Source organism: Lissotriton helveticus, chromosome 6, assembly GCF_964261635.1.
Source record: "Lissotriton helveticus chromosome 6, aLisHel1.1, whole genome shotgun sequence".
NCBI lineage: Eukaryota > Metazoa > Chordata > Amphibia > Caudata > Salamandridae > Lissotriton > Lissotriton helveticus.
In genome coordinates this window covers 1,496,237,960-1,496,258,705 of record NC_136067.1, presented here as the reverse complement: position 1 = coordinate 1,496,258,705, position 20,746 = coordinate 1,496,237,960, and the positions used below count along the sequence as shown (strand labels likewise).

Sequence of the window (20,746 nt, the reverse complement as noted above, 5' to 3'; positions counted from 1 at the left end):
ATGAGGAGAAATGAAGGTTGAAATAATGCAAGATAATCTTTCCTATGAACACCCATTGTTATGTCAAGGGGCTTCTTAGACCCTGCCATTTCTCTAGTATCCTAGGATTTGGCTGAAATCAGAGTCCTAGTACAGCAAGCAATTTCCCATAAGCAGAATGGACACATTTATTGACAAGGCCTTCATTTTGCCTAGGCAGTCACTCAGGAACGGGCAAGAGACATCCTAATATGGACCAAATATTTATACCATGCATCATCCAGAGACCATGTCTCCCAAGCAACAAAGACAGACTGGAGACAATTCAGGGATGGGTAATCAAAATGGTGCATGGTTTGAACTGCAAGACTATTGGAGAAGCTTATAATGTAAACAAATGACCAATCACAAGCTACTGTTCCAGAGCCGTTCAACTCGCCTAGGCGCAGAGCGCTCATTCCATGAGTTGGTTTATAGTTTCCATGTGCCTGGGCGCAAGAAAACAACTTGTTTGGCAAAGCAATGGTGAAGTGTATTATCGGACAGAATTTCTCGATATCCCTCATCCTATTTAATATCTCTCTTTGAATCTGGGTAGCATCATCAAAAGTATGCCTTTGAGCAGGAGCGTCGCCACTGCTTTCTCGCAGTGCGAGAAGTAGAAACATACAATGGTATTTTAAATACCATTTTATGTTTCTGCTTCTCGCGCTGTGAGAAAGCAGAAGGGTATGCCTGGTTGGGGGCTGGCGGGTCGGGAAGGAGTGGCTTGTCCAATGCTGTGGGCCCTCAGTGTTTGGTCGGCTCTCTGGGGCCGACCAAACCAGTCATGCGCACTCTGCATTTTCTCTATGTAGATTGCATGCAGCCTACATAGAGAAAATGGCCTCACCAATCACAACGCTGCCATTATAGCGCCCCTCACTCTATCTATCTATCTATCGCCCTCACTCTATCACCCTCATTATATCTATCTATCGCCCTCACTGTGGGCGCTGTCCTCGCCAATCACTAAGCTGCCTTTATAGCGCCCCAGCCTCTCTCTCTCTATCGCCCTCACTCTATCTCTCTATCGCCCTCACTCTATCTCTCTATCGCCCTCACTCTCTCTATCGCCCTCACTCGATCTATCGCACTCACTCTATCGCATCACAACAGCATCACTCAGCACCACCACAGCATCACTCAGGAGCACCACAACATCACTATGCGCTACCACAGCATCACTGAAGGCCACAGCATCACTGAAGGCCACAGCATCACTCGTCGCCACCACAACATCAATCTGTGCAACCATTCAACAACTGGTTCAAAGATGTTCTCTCAATGTTTCAAGCTTTATTACAAATTTCACAAAAAGATGTTAATATTTCACTTCTGTCTTGGATTTTCGTCACAATAAAATACACTGAACATAATCTTCACAAAAGTTATTTACAAAAGTTTAAGCTAGTGCCATTATAAATTACAATAGCTTTTATTTAAATATTAATTATTTAAAAAAACTTAAAGCCATTGTTATTTGTAATATCAATACACCTAAGTCACGTAAATACAACACATATTGCATTACAAATGCTATAGGTGTCACATATGCAAAAGTTAAAACTATTGGCATTGTAAATGATAAAGCTATTAGTTTCGCTATTTTCAAAGCCATCACATAAATACAATATTTGTAATTTACAATACCAATAGCTCCTACTTTTCTAATGTGAGACCTATTGCATTGCAAATGCTTGTTTAATCTTGCGTGTACTCTCTAATTTCCAGCTAAACTGAAACAAAGCCTTGCACACAAAAATCACTCCTTGGATTGGATTTATGGCTTAAGATTTCATTCATGCCCTTATCCATAAAAGCTTGGGTTTTCATAAATCACCATTAATTTGCTGTAGATTGCTATTTTAGTGGCATATTAACCAAATAATTAAATGAATAATTTGATGCATGATAAACATTGCATATTTCTACCTATTGTCTTGTTTGCTTCTATTTAATATTCTGTTGCCTTATTTCATTGTTATTGAGAGCTCAGATGTCTCTTGTAACTACGTCAATGCTATGTAGAGAGCAAAAAACACCAAAAAACATTACATGAAATTGCATTACAGCAATACATACCTCCCAAATTCTTTGCAGAATATATGATGCAAATGGAGGCATTCCTGGAGGACCGCCAGCAAACTCCATTAACATAGTCAGTAACTTGAAAAAAGGATTAGCTGCCTAAGAAATGCAAAATAAAACCTGGTCAGTTATACAGTATCTATTTAAAATGTAATAATGTATATCCACATCTATAATTTTATTGAGAAGCCTACAGCGCTTACCAAAATGAATAATAAAGGAGTTTGTATTATTATAATAACAATGTGATGTGGGTGATACTGTGGACTAAGCACACATGTGCAACAGGCCATGAAACTAATCTCAAACTAAATACAAATATTATGCAGTCTATTGAAGAACAAGTTACTTACCTTTAGTAGCATTCTTTCTGGTAGAAACTAACCAGTTGCATAATCCTCACTTTTTGAATTTTCCCCAGGCATCAGATTGCATCCGGAAGGCTTTTCATCAATACCTCAAGGTAGGTGGTGCCATGCTGCTTCGCACTGACACAGTTTCACTTCGGAAATGACGTAAGAAGCCTATAGAGGTACAATTCCTGTGCGTTGACGTCAGTTGCTTTCAATCTGTCCACGCAGCTGGACAAAGAGCCCCAAAAGAAAATTGATTTGACCAGAGTTCATATTCCTAAACTTTTGATCTTATTAATGGATAGAGATCAACCACAGAACTGAGAACAAAGGAGGGTCAGTGAGTAATCTGCAGGACCCGAAAGAGTGTCTACCGAAGAGAGTGTTACTGAAGGTAAGTAACTTGTTCTTCTGATAGAGACTTCTAGCTGTAGATGCCTCACTTTTTGAATAGATACCAAAGAAGTACCAATATGGAGGTGGGTCTGTGGATGTACTCAAACCAGAAAGTCCTGCAAGCTCAAGTGGACAAAACGTCAAAGCAGCTGGCCACCTCCACTCAGAAGTGATGCATTGGTTATGAATATCAGGTCTAGGTGGGGAAGGGAGAGGGGTCTGTAGCTGACCCAATTATGGTCCAGTAACCACCACTGCTGATCTTTAGCAGTCGCCTTCGAAACCTGAACGTGGTTGGAAAAGTCCCTTTGAGGTTGGACCCACTGAAACTTCAGATCCCACTGCAGAGCCTGCATATGCCACCTGGTGTGCTTGGCCAGCAGGAAGCATGAGGCCATCAGTTCCAGCAGAATCAGAGTCGATCTTACTGAAATCCAGGAATGAGGCTGAAAGATCGGGATCATACCTTAAATCTCACTGGCTCTCTTTTCCTGGGAAATCGACGCCCTGCAGGTCCAACAATACCACCCAGTCTCTAGGGTCCATGGCAGACAAAACCTGAGCCAATGAGAGCATTTTCGAGCAAATCGAACAGTGTCCAGCATGACTCAGATGAAGGGAAATGTCTGAGATGAAGTCAGGTGTGACTTCGGCATGTAGAAAGTGAACCCCAAGGATGACAGGCGATTAGCCATGGTCTAAAGATGGTTGCAGTGGTTTCCAAACTTATCCAACCTGCGCCTCTCTTGACCTATTGGAGGTTGGCTCAGCTCCCCATTAGGTTACTTTTTTAGGTGGGTGGCGGGATGTATGCTTGGCATTAGGTGTACTTCCATTTTTCTCCCAGAAAATAATTGGGATGAAGCAGATGAAGGTATTAGAATCACAGATAGCCGGGGTGCTGTGGTGTACCAAGCACATTGTGGGAACCACTGCGATGCTAGCACAATTGCATTACAAGGTATCACCAACATCCGCTGTTACGAAACATTCAGGAAGTTTGCGCATAGTACTTAATATTTATGAAGTCCAAAAGGTACACCATTAGCGGTACACGCGAGGGAATGGGACAGCTGCTTTAGACACTGGCTTGCAGTGGACAGTTAGAATGTTTGCCAGGTGGGATTTGAGACTCGTGAGCTCTGAGGCGGGTTTGTGAAGCTGCTCTCTTACCTTTAACAGGGCCTGCTCCAGTACGCAGATAACCTCAGTAAATGGCAATAAACTGCCAGGCTTGGTAAAACAAGCTGCTGACAGCTAGCACAGTATTCAGTTGGAGGCACGTGCACGCAATAAGGCCGCTTGACAGTTCAGACTCACAGTTGACAACAGCTGGTATTGCACACAGAGGCGCCTTTACATAAAATAACTGCATAGTAACACAATAAGGTGTGGTGAAAACCGCAAGTGTTTCTTTAGTTGCACCCTCAATGCAACGCACAATGGTTGTGGAAAGGTACGAAAATAATTACGTTTTCGGTGCAAGATTCACAGCAGAACAGTATTTTGTACTACCGGCAAACCGCTGGAATAGGATCAAACAACATACAGGTATTTCAAGATTGTACAATCACGAAACACAAGTGAACTATCCTCCTTACACTATCCAGACAAATTATAGATGAAGCATGAGCTGCTTGGTGAACAAGTTACTCACCTTCGGTAACAAGATATCTGTAAGAGACATATATTAGTGACAGATTCCTTACCAGAACTTTTTCGTAGCAGTACCCCTGCACTTCAGTAGGTTCCGTCGGTCGACTCCGCGTTCATCGTTGGCGTCGTGATCGCCAGGATGACGTTGTGGTATCTACTTAGACACCGCCCTCGGTCAGTTCTTTACATGACATTCCATGCCAGAAGCGCAGAGCCATGCAAGACACTGACCACTGGTGCACTAAACTAGGGCCCTGTAAGGGAGTCCCTTACCCTAGAAGTCAGTTCGCAGAAGGGGAAGATGGGTGAGGCGGTAAGGAATCTATGAGTAATATATGTCTCTTACAGATATCTTGTTACCAAAGGTAAGTAACTAGTTCATCTGAAAGAGACTATTAGTTATAGATTCCTTACCTTAGAACAGATGCCCCAGCAATTCCAACCCCAGAGGTGGGTCTGCGAACTAAGTTCACACCAGAAAGTCCTGGAGAACTGAACGGCCGAAGAAGCCGTCTCGCCGGACTTGGCTATCCAGGCAATAGTGTTTTGTGAACGTGTGCAGGGATGCCCACGTGGCTACCTGGCAGATGACACTGAGGGGAACTCCACGTCCCAAAACAGTAGTGGCTGCTGTCGCCCTGGTGGAATGGGCACGCAGTTCTACAGGAGGTTCCTTCTTTGCCAAGGAATAACAAACTTTGATGCAAAGAACGATCCACAGAGAGATGGTCCGTTGTTGCACTGCCCGACCTTTCTTGGCGCCCACATAGCCAAAAAAGAGCTGGTCATCCACCTGGAATTATTTTGTGTGATACAGATAGAAAGATAGCACATGTTCTGGATCCAGAGGGTGGAGCATCTCCTCCTCCTTTGAAGGATGCGGGGGCGGAAAGAAGGTGGGCAAAGTGATGGCCTGTCCAATGTGGAAAGAGGTAACCACTTTGAGGAGGAAAGCAGGTCGAGTTCTAAGGACAACCTTGTCCGGATGGACAGCAAGGAAAGAAGGTTTAGAAGGCAGAGCCTGAAGCTTACTCACCCTGCGAGCAGAGGTGATGGCAATCAGAAAAGTAGTTTTTAAAGTTAAGAGTCCGAGAGAACAATTATGTAGCGGCTCGAAGGGAGAGCATATAAGGTACATTAAAACTAGATTCAAGACCCACTGGGGCATTACGAAAGGAATAGGAGGAAAGAGATGAGTAATGACCTTAAGGAATCTATTTACAATAGGGTACTTGCAGAGAGAAAGCTGACCAGGAAGCCGAAGAAAGGCTGAAAAAGCCGATAGATTTCGCTTAAGTGTGCCCAGAGCAGAGCCCTGCTCGGCCAAAGAAAGGAAGAACAAAAGAACCTCAGAAAGAGGAGCAGAAAGGAGATCCACAGCCTTGGTAGTGCACCACGCCACAAATTTGTTCCATCTACAGGCGTACACCACTTTAGTGGCGGGACGCCTGGCTGCCAAGATAACATTAAAGACTTTGGGAGGAAGGTCGAAAGCTGTCAACTGTCACCACTCAATCTTCACGCAAGAAGGCGGAGGCTGGACAAGTTCGGGTGGAGGACCGTCCCCTGCTGCTGCGACAGAAGTTCCTCCCGAAGAGGCAGTCTGATCAGACGATCAATGGCCATGTGTAAGTGCTCGGGATACCAGATTCTTTGTGTCCAATCTGGAGCCACAATGATGAATTGGACCTGGTCGTGCTTGATCTTCTACAGCACTCTGCGGAAAGGCATATAAAAGACCGCAACTCCACTCGCGCCGAAAAGCGCCGCCAAGCGAGTGCCGGCTTTGAAATTCCAACGCGCAACTTCGGTGGCGAATACATCTAACCACGGCTCTCACCACTGCTTAAAGAGACCTTGCCCCACGTCCGAGTGAAGACGCCATTCATGATCCATCATGCACCTGCGGCTGAGTTTGTTCACCCTGGTGTTCAGAGAACCTGCCAGGTCTTGAACCACAGGCGATATGACCTGATGTTGCAGCCATGTCCAAAGGCAGAGAGCCTCTTGACGAACAAGTCACTTGCCTTCGGTAACAAGATATCTGTAAGAAACATTACTTAGGGATAGATTCCTTACCTTAGAATTACCCCCAGGCGTCAGATTGGATCCGGAAGGTTTTCGTCAGCAGTACCCCCTGTGAGCCGGAAGGTGGTGTTGTGCGGCTCCACGTCCGTCGTCGGTGTCGTGGTCGATGAGATGACGTTGTGGCAGCTACTTAGACGCCGCTCTTGCGTGCCAACATCAGTTCTGTACACGACTTTCTGTGCCAGGAACGCAGAGCCATGCAAGATACTGACCACTGATGCATTGAAACTAGGGCCCTCAAAGGGATGACCATAACCCTAGAAATCAGTTCGCAGAATGGAGAGGATGGGTGGGGCGGTAAGGAATCTATCACTAACTAATGTTTCCCACCGATATATCGTTACTGAAGGTAAGTAGCATGTTCATCTGAAAGAAACACGTTAGTGATAGATTCCTTACCTTAGAATAGATACCGCAGCAATACCAACCCCGGTGGTGGGTCTGCGAACTAAGATCACACCAAGAAGTCCCGGAGAATAGAACGGCCAAAGAAGCCGTCTCTCCGGAATTGGCTGTCTAGGCAATAGTGCTTGGTAAAAGTGTGCAGCGAGGCCTACGTAGCTGCCTGACAAATGTCTTGTAAGGGGACATCACGTCCCAATGCCGTAGTGGCAGCCGTCGCCCTGGTGGAATGGGAGCGCAGCCCCACCGGCGGCTCCTTTTTTGCCAGAAAATAACAGGCTATAATATACAAGACAACCCATCGGGAGATAGTCCGCTTGTGTATGGCCCGACCTTTCTTGCCACCTACGCAGCCAAGAAAGAGCTGGTCATCCACCCGGAACTGTTGTGTGCGATTCACGTAAAATGGGAGCACACGTTTTGGGTCCAGACGGTGGAGACTCTCTTCCTCTCTGGAAGGATGCGTAAAAAAGGTGGGCAAGCTGATAGTCTGTCAGATGTGAAAAGCAGCAACAACCTTTGGCAGAAAGGATGGACGAGTTCTGAGCACAACCTTGTCTGGATGGACAGACAGAAAAGGAGGTTTGCAAGAAAGAGCCTGGAGCTCACTCACTCTCAAAGCAGAGGTGATGGCAACCAGGAAAACAGTCTTCAAAGTTAACAGACGAAGAGGACAGTTGTGAAAAGGCTCAAAGGGAGCGCACAATAAATATGTGAGTACCAGGTTCAAGTCCCACTGTGACATTACGAAGGGAATAGGAGGGAAAAGATGAGTAATGCCTTTGAGGAATCTATTCACAACAGGGGACTTGAAAAGAGAGAGCTAATTAGGAAGCCTAAGAAAGGCTGAAATAGCAGAAAGGCAGCCCTTGATAGTGCCCAGAGCAAAACCCTGCTGGGCCAAAGAAAGAAGGAACAGAAGGACTTCGCTGTGCACCATCCCACAAACTTGTTACACCTGTAGGCATATACCAACTTAGTTGAGGGACGCCTGGCTGCCAGAATGGCATTACAGATTTCAGGAGGTAAGTCGACAAGAATCAACTGCCGCCAATCAATCTCCACGCAAGGAGGTGGAGACTGGACAGGTTCGGGTGGAGGACCGTCCCCTGCTGCTGCGACAGAAGATCCTCCCGAAGAGGCAGTCGGATCGGTGGATCGATGGTCATACTGAGTAGCTCGGGATATCAAACTCTTAGAGCCCAGTCCGGAGCAACAAAAATTACTTCTGACATTGCCCGTACTCTTCGGTGGCGAATAGATCTAACCAAGGCTTTCCCCACGGTTGAAAGAGACCATGCGCCACCTTCGAGTGAAGACGCCATTCGTGATCCATCATGCACCTGCGGCTGAGTTTGTCCGCACTAGCGTTCAGTAAACCTGCCAGGTGTTGAACCACCAGGGAAATGCCCTTTTGTTCCAGCCATGTCCAGAGGCGCAGAGCCTCCTTATATAGGTCCTCAAAATGAAAGAAGGAGCACAAGCAATATAAATAATACATATAGCCTATACAATTTACACAAGTAAAGTTGCGAGGTCTTTCTCCCCAAAAAAGTTTTCCAACAAAGTAGTTCAATTCTTTTAGATTTTTATTCGGAATATCTTGTTGGTGACAGCCAGCATCCAACCATAATTCAATGCATGTATCATTCGATCAACAGCCATTGTCCCCACATGGGACATCATCAGGGCTCTTATAAATCATTCAGGGAGTCTAAGTCCTCAGTCGCCCTAGTTGACTCTGTCCGTTCTAAAGTGCACTTCTTTCTCCACTTAGAGACTTATGAACTATAAAGAACTTCGAGTCGAAGTTCTTTATAGTTCATAAGAAACGGGTTGGCTGTTGATCGAATGATGCATGTATTGAATTGTGGTTGGATGCTGACTGTCACCAACAAGATATTCCGAATAAAAATCTAAAAGAATTGAACTACTTCGTTGGAAAACTTTTTTGGGGAGAAAGACCTGCCAACTTTACTTGTGTAAATTGTATTGGCTATATGTATTATTTATATTGCTTGTGCTCCTTCTTTCATTTTGAGGATGTATAGTATGGTGAGGGACTTGTAGACAGTGTGCCCCTAAGGGGTTGAGCACAACAACACGATTTTGAGCGATCAGAGTATATAAGTGGGGAGAATTTCTCTGTGCACACATTAGTACCAGAAATTGTTTAACTTACTTTTGATTGCAGCCTCCTGATATAGGGTCCACGACCCCACCCCACCCTGTTTGTAGAAGTACCACGTAGCAGTGGTATTGTCAGTGAACACCTGCACTACTCTCCCCTTGACAGAGGGAAGGAATGCCTTCCGTGCAAATCAGATCGCCCAGAGCTCTAGAAAGTTGATATGGAGCCTGGACTCCGCCGGAGACCAGAGGCCTCTTGTGAGAAGTTGGCCTGATATATGATGCTCACTAGTTCTAGTGATCACCTTGTATCAGTCCAAACAACCCTTTTGGTGATTGGTTGTAAGTCAACCTTATAGACCAGCTATCCTAATGGTAGCATGGACAAAGCAGTCTTAGGCTAAACTCTTTTGGCATGTGAAGCCAGCTGGTTTACCACAATATAACCCCTTGAATACCAGATGAAAGGACACCACACAGGTTCTTATGAAAATAAACACTATATTTATTAATAACAACACCTCTGAACTCTTTATGAGGTCAGAGGGCTAAGCACATGACAATCTCTTAGGAAAAATACGACAAGTTGCACAAAATTACAATGGTGCCCTAGGGGCACGACAAACCATATACTAAGTAAGTGGAATGTGAAAGTCGATAGAAGGAATGGAGCTGTCCAGAGGCTGGAGGTTCGCTAGGACTACGCTATCTTCACCTTAGGTAAGTAATAGGAGGCCCACGGGACGCGTGTGCAGAGTGTGAACTCACACGCGAGATGCGTTACGTCTATGGACAGTACAGTTCAAGTTAAAGGTGAGTACGGACAATCCTGACTAGTTAGGACTAAAACGACTGTGGAACTGGACACTAGGACAGTTAAACTACCCTTGAGCACCGAAATGCTCTCGTTACCTCACCCACGGGCTGCGGGTGCATAGGTGTCAAAGTGTGTCGGGTTCTCGCGTTGAAGCCTATGGAGCCTGGAAGAAAAGATGCTGCAGGCGACCAGGAGGAAGATGTCCGGTGCGAGCCAAGGGTGGATCGGTGAAGAAGAGGACCTGAAAGCAGAGGGGACAGTGTTCAAAGTCACTAGCCAGTGACCGGTGTGGAACCAGGAAGGAACCAGATGCTGTCGTCGCGATCAGGTGAAGAGTGGACGCTTGACTCTGCAGCCACGTGGACCAGGAGGTGTCTTCGACGACCAGGATGGAGGCACGAGCTGTCCCACACAGGCTCTCGCTGTCGGCGGTGTCGGATCCGGGATTGGAGTCAACAGGCCTTGGCAAAGGCAACCCACGCGGTGAGTGGAAAAGGCGTCTGGTGCGGACTAGGAGAGTCCGGGGTGCCCCTCTTTTGGAAGGGAGCAAGGGCCAGTCTGGAGCAACCAGACCAGCAGTGAAGATTTCAAGGTTCGTCGTCTAGGAGGCCACTAGCCAGCCGGCAAGTGACCAGACAACGCGTCGAGCAGCAAACAAGCAGAAGGGCCCCACGCAGATCTCGTGGAAGCTGGAGGGTGATCTTCGGTGCAGGGGCTGCTCGGGGCTGGGGCTTCTCAATCCCCAAAGCACTTGGTCGAGTTTACCTCAGGAGTCGTGCTGGAAGCGAAGTGCAGTTTTTTCAAGATGGCCGGTCCCACGTGTCTCGTCGCACCAACGGGTCTCAGCTTTGCTGCAGATGTGAGTTGAGGTCGGAGAGGTCTGGGAATCCGGGTCTCGTTGGGTTCTGAAGTCTGGATCCTCGAGGGAAGACGACAAAGTGAAGCCGCTGGACGCTTGATGGTGCCTGCAGTTGCAGGGTGGACACTCCTTGCCCACAAGGGAGATTTCTTCAGTCTTCTGTGGAGCAGAACGTCGAAGTCCAGAGTTTCTTCTTGTAAAGTTGTTCAGGATAATCTAATTTGGAATGGGACCAGCTCCTACCTTTATTCTCCTAAAGGGGGCTGCACTACTGACTAGGTCCCTCCCCTGGGTGGGACCAGGAAGGGAGGTGGCTACACCCCCTATCCTTTGTCCGGTTTTCGCGCCAGAGCTGGGGCAGGGATGTCCCAGCAACTGGTTTGAACCGGTGTATGCACAGGGCACCTTGTGTGCCCCAGGCATGTCTCATTCCTTTCAGGCCTCCCTACCTCAATACACAAAATCCTGTCTGGGGTGGTGCTAGCACCTCCCAAGGCAGGAAACCCTTTGTCCAGGCCTCCCTCGCTGGAAGGACTCCCAGCAGCAGGAGGTCAGACTTGTGTCTGTGGTGGCAGCATCCATTTTGTGATGCTGAGGCTCGAGTTAACTTTAACCGGGGTTCACAGTTACATACATGTCGTGCCCCTCTAGAAGGGTGGAATGCTACCCCCGTCTCCAGAATTGGCGAGGGGATAGTATTCCAATTCGTATGACACCTTACTCGACATGTTTTGATAATGTTATACCAGAGTTAGCATTTAACCGCGAGGTTGATAATGCACTTAAGAGTATATGGTATAGCGTTATCATGGAACAGCTATTAGGACTTGGTTCCGCAAGCTACAGACGGGCTCAGCTCATGCCAGAGCACCATCTCACATAATTCCAAGCACTCTGCCTTCAGGATTGATAAGGTCTGCCATAGGAGTGACTGATAGGAATATATGTGTCCATTTTAGGGTTAGATATAGGTATACTATATCTATAGCAAAGGGTGATTACACCACCTTGCCCCAGCTGTCTTGCAGCCAGTTGTGTCAGTTTTAGATGGCCAGCCAGGGGTGGCATAATACATGCTGCAGCAACTGGTAGGCCCTGGGTACACCTATGCCCTGGATACCTAAGGTACACTGTTACAGGGACTGATAAGGTGCCCAGTACCAATTGGTAAATGCACCTAAAGTACATGGTTGTCAATTTAGAGAGAGAACAGCTAGGCTGAGGGTCTGATTAGCAGGCCCACAGCCAGGGAAAGTCGTAAACCAGTGAAGCAAAAAGCAAAAATCTGGGGTGACCATAGGATTGCAGACCCCACTCTCCTACACCTCTGATCTCCGCCTCTCCCATGTGGCCGCCCCATCTCAGGAGGGACACATCCGTCACCACTGTGTGCTCCGGTTGAGGAAGACAGAGGGATCTGCCATTGACCCATTGCCAGTTCGTGAGGCACCACTGCAATTGTTGTGCAGTGCCCTCCGAGATCTGGACGTAATCGGACAGGTTCCCCTGATGCTGAGCCCACTGGAACTTCAGGTCCCACTGCAGAGCCTGCATATGCCATCTGGCATGATCGACCAGCAGGATGTAGGAGGCCATGAGGCCCAGCAGCCTCAGGGTCATCCTGACCGAAACCCAGGATAGAGGTTGAAAGATTGGAATCAGAGCCTGAATATCCTCGACTCGCTGTTCGGGAGGATAGACCCGAAAAAGCGTTGTATCCAGAACCGCTCTGATAAAGAGGTGCTTCTGAGAGGGAATCAGGTGCAGCTTCAGCACATTGATGGAGAACCCCAGCAAATGCGGGAGGTCGGCTGTAGTCAGGAGGTGGGATCAGACTGTCCGGGGCGAGTATGCCTTCACTAGCCAGTTGTCGAGATAGGGGAAGACTGGAACCCCTGATCTGAGCATATGAGCTGCGACCACCGCTATCACTTTCGTGAACACCCGAGGGGCGCTGGTATGGCCAAAGGGGAGCATGGTAAACAAAGTGCTCGTGACCTACCGTAAACCGCAGGTAACGCCGATGGGCCGGCAGGACGGGAATGTGGAAATATGCGTCCTGCAGGTCCAATGCTACCATCCAGTCTCCAGGGTCGAGAGCAGACAAGACCTGAGCCAGAGTTAACATCTCGAACTTCTCCTTCCGTAGGAAGCGATTGATGTTCCTGAGGTCCAATATAGGACGCAGGCCATTGTCCTTCTTAGGCACCAGAAAGTAGTGGGAGTTACAACCACGTCCTACTTCTGGTGCAGGAACGCAATCGATGGCCCACTTGGCCAAGAGGGCAGCGACTCCCTGTTGAAGAAGTGCCAAGTGATCCCCCGACATGCGGTGGTGCTGGGGTGGCATGGCTAAAGGGGTAGTCTCGAAGGGGAGGGAGTAACCCTTTCGGGCTATTTGTAAAACCCACCTGTCCGAAGTGATGGTGCGCCAGTGGGGGAGGTGATGATGAATCCTTCCACCCACTAGCGTTTGATGGGCCTGAAAAACCAGACTAGGAAAGTTTGGAGGCAGTGGTGGCTGGGGTGGAAGTGGACTGACTCGCCCGCTGGCCCCCTGACCCGGCTCAGCGGGTCCCACATCAGTGGCCGCGCTGAGACTGTTCCTGCGCAGGGCTGTGGCTCTGAGACGAAGGTGCTGGCGCTCCTTCCGTGGCCACAAAAGGAGCGAAAAGCAGAAGGAGGAGGAGGGCGCGTGGCGGATAGGTCCAGGGACTTGGCCGAAGCCCGCGAGTCCTTAAAGCGCCATAACGCTTTGTCGCCGAAAAGGCGATAGCCATCAAAGGGCATGTCCATCAAACTGTTCTGGACATTCCCCCGAAAAACCAGTAGTCCTCAGCCTGGTGTTGCGACTGAGGTCCACCGTCGTGGAAATCGCCCTGCCCAGCGAGTCGGTGGTGTCAAGGCCACAATGAATACTGAACTTGGCTGCATCCTTTCCTCCAGCAATAGCTTGAGAGAGCTCTGTCCAGGCCACCTACGGATATTGAGGCAGCACGCGCGCCACATTATCCCACACAGAGTTGGAATAACGGCCCAAGAGGCATGCGGTGTTCACAGACCGCAGCCCATGCTCCAGTTTCTTGGATTCCTTGTCCGGTGGTGCGGTAGGGAATGCGTTCGGGACGCATAGGCCTGGACAACCAAGCTCTCAGGGGTGGGGTGTTGGGAAAGAAAAATGGGGTCGGCAGGGCGATGGAGTCGGCCATGTTCTTACCCACAGAAGTCCCTGTGTTGGGCCTGGACCAGGTGCCCAAAAGAACATCCGAAAGGACAAGTTACTACTTGTGTAAAGATATGTCTCTCCCTACTTCCTGACTGGGAACGCACTCGAAGGCCCCCTTGGTCAAGAGGGAGAAGAGCCAAATGATCCCCCGACATGCGATGGTGGCATGGCTGGAGGGGAGGACAGAAAGGGGAGCGAGTAACCTTGGCAGATTATCTGCAGCACCCACTTGTCAGATGTAATTACGCGCCAGTGGTGGAGGTGGTGGCGGACCCTGCCACCCACCGGCATAGGGTGCCCCCTGAACCTCGGATTAGGAATGCTTAGAGGCAGAAGCAGCGAGGGTGGAGGTGGACTGACCCGCGCGCTGGTTACCCGACCCGCCCCTGCGGAATCCACGGCCGCACTGAGGCTGGTTCAGCACAGGCTTGTTGGAGGAGCGTGCTTGGGTGCCTTTGCCCTGGCCACGAAAGGAATGAAATCCAGGCGTGGCAGGGTTCTTTGTGGAAAGGCCCAAAGACTTGGCCGTGGCCCGAGAGTCTTCAAAGCGCTACAGGGCATTGTCGGCCTTATCGCCAAAAAGGCGGGAGCCATCAAAGGGCATGTCCATGAGCGAGCCCAGGACATCGGGTGAGTACCCAGTGGAATGCAACCAGGCGTGGCGCTGCAACGCCACAGTCGTGGAAATCGCCTTGCCCAACGAATCAGCGGTGTCCAGACCACACCAGATGGCAAACTTCGCCTCCTTCTTGCCCTAATTGCTTGGGAAAGGACAGCCTGGACCTACTCAGACCGGTGGCTGAGGAGAACAACCTCTTGCCATATTGGTCCAGCTTCTTAGAGTCCTTATCCAGCGGAGCCGTGGAAAAGGCACTCTGCGACGTCGAGGCCTGAATGACCAAGTTCTCAGTTGTGGGATGAGTGGTCAAGAAAGCAGGATCACCAGGTGCCGGGCGGTGAGCCTAGCAATGTTTATATCCACAGTCGCCCCCGAGGCTGGTCGCAACCTAGTGCCCAAGAGGACTTCGGTGAGAGCCTCATTGAAAGGGAGCAGCGGCTCCAACGACGTAGACGCCGTCTGTAGCACCTCCCTAAGGAGATTGGTCTTAAGGGCCACCGTACGGAGGTCGAGATGGAGACCCTCCAGAGCACTACGGTGTAGGAAGCGACCTCCTCCAAAGTCAGTGGAGGAGAGGCAAACCCCGGGTCAATAGACACATCAAGCTCGCCCGCATCTTGAAGGTCATCCACCCAATCCTGCTTGGAGTCACACTGCCAGGCAAGGGGTCCTCGGAGCCGTCCCAGTCCTTGTGAGGGGGCAAGCGGCGCTGGGAACGGCGCCGAAAACGGCACCGGTTGGGGCTGAGCCAACGCCGTATCCCAATGCGGATCCCAGGCCGGAACTAAATGGTCCGAGAACCGGGGTAGTGGTGGGATAACCGGCACCAGTGCGGTGCCTGCGGCGAAGCCAGGGGCAGTGCCGGGGCCGGGGACAGTGGCATGGGATCCTGTAGCGCCAGTGCTGCGGGCCAACAGGATCTGGACACGGGACCGCGGGGCCCGACGGTGCGCCGGCGGGAGCTCGGGCCCAAAAAGGCGGTCCATGGCAGCAAGAAACTCTTGCACCTGTTCGGGAGTCGCCGACGGACCCGGGCATAGCGGGTAGGCCGTGGGACTCCCCGGCTCCAGAGGAACCGCAGGGGCAGAGCGCCCCTGTCCCCCTGGTCCGCCCCCGGGTAGCGACAGGGGGACGTCGGTGAGGGAACACGCTTTTTCGACTCCTTTTTATGGCGTTGCTTACCGGAATACGGAGGCAAAGACTTAGAGCCTGAGGAGCGACGGCTCAGATCCCGCGAACGGCCCCTAGACTCGGAGCGGCGGTATGAGGAGTGCCGGACCTCCATCAATTTCCGGCGCCGCTCGCGCAAGTCCTTCGGGGCCATGGATCGACAGTCTAAACAGTCCCGGGAGACATGGTCGGTCTCCAGGCAGTAGAGGCACACATCGTGGGGGTCCGCCACCGACATGTTATGGCGGCACGACCCACAAGACTTAAATCCAGGCATCCCTACATGCACCAGGAGACAAGAAGGGGAGACAAAAAGTCTCCAAAAAGTAGTCAAAAATTGACTGAGGTACGTGCTCAATCCGGATCTGACCTTTCGGCACGGAAAAAGAAAGAACTGACGTCAGCGCGTACCCTCCGTTACGTCATAGCGGCGCCTACGATGCCAGTGACGTATGTGGAGCCACAGAACGCCACCTACTGACGCGCAGAAGTACTGCTAAGCAGAAAACTTTCCGGATCTGGTCTGTCGCCTGGGGATATTCTAAGGTAAGGAATCTTTCAGATGTGCATTGTTAAAAGGCAGCAGTGGCTCTGAAGAGGTAGCCGCCGGCTGAAGCACTTCTGTCAGGAGGTTAGTCCTGACGGCCACTGTGGGGAGCTCAAGATGGAGGGCCTCGGCCGCCCTACGCAACACCATTGCGTAACTTGCACCCTCCTCCGTAGCAACGGTAGGAGGAGATAGCATGCCAATGTCAGAAGAGGTATCAAGACCACTGGCATCCCCCAACTCCTCTGCCCAGTCCAGGTCAAACTCATATTGTGCTGTGAGAGGGTCCTCAGACCCCTACCACTTCTCCCCTTCCTCCGAAGGCTGATAAACTAGCCGAAAATGAGGAGGACGGACATAGGGATAGAAATCCCCCATCGGCGTTGGAATCGGCGTCGAGCTACGCCGGTCCTGCGCCGTATCCACATTGGGGCCGAAACCGGGGCGACATCATCCGGTGGGCCGGGCGACATCATAGGTGGTGCCGGTGTGGTCGACATCGGTGTCCCAAGATCAGCCGGCGTTGACCGGGATCCAGGGGGGGCGGGGGGGAATCAGGCTCTGGGGGGGGGGGGGGGGGGGGGCGGAGCCACCGGTAGGAAAGGGCTAGGACCCCCAGTTGGGGCCCGATGGCCCAAAGAGGCGAGCGATGGCTGACAGAAATTACTGCAACTGGGCCGGAGTCGCCTATGGGCCCGGGTAGGCCTACGGGGACTGCGTATACGCAGCCGGAGCCACGGGGGGGGGGGGCACCACCTGCACTCTCAGCCGTGTCGCGCAACGGGTGAGGGGAAGCCAGAGAGCGATGAAGCTTCTTTGACTTCTTGTGATGCTTCGCCTTACCTGACCCCGAGTGCGAAGACTTCGATCCCGATGAACGATGGTGATGGCTCCGCGACCAGTCCCCCGACCTCCCAGGCAGTGGAGTTGGGCAATCAGCCTATCCACAGGAGCCCCTGTGCTGGGCTTGGACCAGGTGCCCATAAGGATGTCAGTAAGGGCCTCCTTGAACGGCAGTAGGGGCTCTGAAGAGGCCGCAGCCGGTTGAAGCACCTTGGTCAGGAGGTTGGGCCTGACCGTCACAGTAGGAAGCTCAAGGTTCAAGGCGTCAGCCGCCCTACGCAACACCACTGCGTATGAGGCTCCCTCTTCCGTAGCCACGGTAGGGGGAGAAAGCATAGCAGGGTCAGGCAAGGTATCCAGACCACTGGCATCACCCAACTCCACTCTCTAGTCCAGATTCAAGTTCGTCTGCAAGAGGGTCAACAGACCCCTCCCAGTCCTCCTCACCATCTTCTGGCTGCCACTCAGGGCGATAGGGAATGCCAGAGTAGAAAACGGGCACAAAATTGCCAGCCGACATCGGTACCGGCGTCGGTCGAGGCCGGTCCGGTTCTGTATCTAAGTTGAGGGGGAGGCCGGGGTCGACGCCAGTTGGGGACACAACCGGCGTCGGAGGCGGTGGAAGTGTCTTCAATGGATTAGATGCCGGAGGTGTCGTCAGGTCAAAAGGCGCAGATCCGTATCCAGAATGGATCCTTGGGGGCCCTGCGGCACCGGAGTCGGTGGCGGCACAGGCCTAGAACCCCCAACCGAGTCTGCAGGGCCCAAAGGTGCACCAGAGAAGTCGGGCTGCCCAAAGATTGAGTGGAGAGCTTCGTGATATGTACGAAATCGGGCAGGGGATGCTCCAGCTCCTGGAAAGGGGGGAAACTCTGAGCCGACCCAGCAGGCTCCACGGACGGATCCGAAGGACGACGACCGTCCGCATGCCACATCTTGTCAGCCGACGGACAGGGAGTAGGTGAAGAGCGACCGTGCTTCTTCGCCTTATTCTTGTGCTTTGACTTACCCGAAGACTTCAATGAGGAGTTGGAGTGATGGCTCCATGACTAGTCCCACGACCTCCCTCTCGACCGGGACTTCGAACGGCGCGGAGCCATCTGCCGGGCCTCCAGAAGCTTTCGGGACCGCTCCCACAAAGACTTTGGGCCATGGCCCGACAGTCTGAGCAAGACTTCGGGTCGGTCGTGGTCGCTTTCCAGACAACAGAGTGTTAGAAATGAGATTTCTGGTTGGCTAAGGCTTGCGTAAAAGCCAGGCATAAACCACCACTCTAGTCAGGGCAAGGGAGTCACACGGCAAGATAACCCCTGCTCACCCCCTTGGTAGCTTGGCACGAGCAGTTAGGTTTATCCCGGAGGCGATGTGTAAAGCATTTGCGCAACACACACACAGCAACAACACCCTAGGTACACCACAAAAAGGAACTCCACACAAGGTTATATATAAAAATAGCCTTTGTATTACCATAAACACTTTAGATCATAATCACACAATTACACTGTGCCAACTGGCACTGGGCAGTATTTACAGGGGATTATATACACAGGACAGGGCCACATGTCAGAATTAGCACTTAGTAGAAATAGCACTTAGAATGTATAATAATTGTAACACAAAATAATACTTGCAGAACACAACCAGTAACCACTGGTAACAGGTGGGTACACACTACGCAATCCTAACCACCTTAGGCATATATCACGCAGGGAACCATGAACTCACTAGTATGACTATACGGGGGTAAAACAACCTCCTACGCATATAAACACAGTTAGAGGTATCACAAGCATAAAGGCATTGCACATTACGCATAAATCACATTAGGCATCAGGTCATCACCAACATGAACACAAATACCATCACCTTGCGTAGAATTACATTAGATACTGACCCCCAGACCAACTTGGCCTCTCAGGGGCTAAAACGCCCTTTGTCCAAAATGTCAGGGTTGGGCTGCGCAGGCAGCCAAAGAAGAATGTGCAAGGGTTTTGGAGCCTAAACGATGCAGCTGCCCACTAAGTGCTGGGGAGCTGGGGTACTGAGCCTGGGCACCAGCGCGCACCCTGGCTCTCCTCTGGGGCTCAAAGAAGCAAACGTGCCCCCAAAACAACGGGGGGCCACTTGGGCTCTGAATGATCAAGAAATGCCCACGGGAGCCTTGTGGGCTCTAAAACAAATATGCGACCAAACAACGTTGGAGCCTCTCGGGCTCTGATTACCCCGGATGCGCGTTGGAGCCTGGTGGGCTCTGAATGTAAAAGGCTGCCACACTGGGGGAGTGTTCAACAGTAAATATCTCCTCCAACTAACACCAACAAGTCAAACAAACCTGGGGTCGAGTTGCTCAAAAGCTCATACTCTCAAGAAGTGTGTACTTAACACTAATCAACAGGTCGTGGTGTATATGCTACAAAGTATACTACGGTCATATCTAATTCCCACTATTTGAACTGAAGTGAAAAAAGTGTGGAAACAAAGAGAGAGCACCTCACGGTAGTAACATCCGAGGGGGTTCCTGGCATGAAATTGCCAGTTTACCCACTTCTCATCATTGGTCGCTCTCTCCTTGTTGTGACAAAACAAACAGAGAAAAACACCCAAATAATTATGAAAAAATGAAAATGTCAACTTATGTGAAGTGCTGTGTATATAGTCTAACCCACCACTCATCTATATCATAAAATAACAAAAATGAGTGTGTGCATCTAAAACCCCAGCAATAGCCAGGACATTAGCCACCGCTGTTAAAATGTGGACCGACTTGCTGGCTCTGATAACTTTATTCTGCTGCTGCAAGTAGTCCAGATTAAAAATGGTTTCAAATTATACCATACTTAAATGATGCCGACATGTTTCATTGCTGTTACTTCAGCAAATTCGTCAGGGCAAAATCGGGGTTTCTGATTCGGGTTTTGTTTTTCTCAATTCAGACGACCTGTAGCAAAATTAAAAAACAGACATACAACACACCGACAAGATAATGTGAATAATCAGCATGCAACTGCCGGGATTTCAACGGGTGTACACACACACCTCTCCAGGTGAGGAGAGCACCATGTTTTACCTGATGGCTGCCCGAAAGCTGCATACCAGCAACCATCAGTAATTTGGGGGCAGTGTGTCACAAGATCACGCGCTCGCAGGCGGTGCAAATTGCATAAATGCGACCTGCGGACATAAAAAACGTACATGAATGCAATAGGGCACTGATCTCGTTGTCTTAATCAATGCCCTTCCTTATATCAAATTATGTCCATCCTCGAAACTCGGGATGGTGTAACTGAATACAATGCATTGCCTAACTGTTGAGGAAACAAACAAATACAGTGCTGGTCTCAGCCGCATGCCAGCGCAATTAAAAACTCAGGCTCCCCACATTTACAGACCTCGGCACCCCTACAGAAAAAAATTCTGTCATCTGATGCATTGCGCCCCGCTCCCTCTGGGCACATAACGGTGGAAACACCTATTTAGACTCACTACCCGACTGTCTTACCGCTACCGGCCGTGCTCGGTCCCAAATGCTTC

The 20,746-nt window shown here is 50.4% G+C and overlaps 1 protein-coding gene across 2 annotated transcripts in view; it reads right to left on the bottom strand.

Moving 5' to 3' along the window:
• Nucleotides 1–20,746, bottom strand: part of USP34 (ubiquitin specific peptidase 34) — a 2,681,755-nt gene that overhangs the window by 671,662 nt on the left and 1,989,347 nt on the right. For both annotated transcript variants that reach the window (XM_078649291.1, XM_078649292.1), the window contains exon 65: nucleotides 2,104–2,208. In XM_078649291.1, coding sequence (XP_078505417.1) covers nucleotides 2,104–2,208 — 105 coding nt within the window. The remainder of the gene's footprint in view (nucleotides 1–2,103; nucleotides 2,209–20,746) is intronic.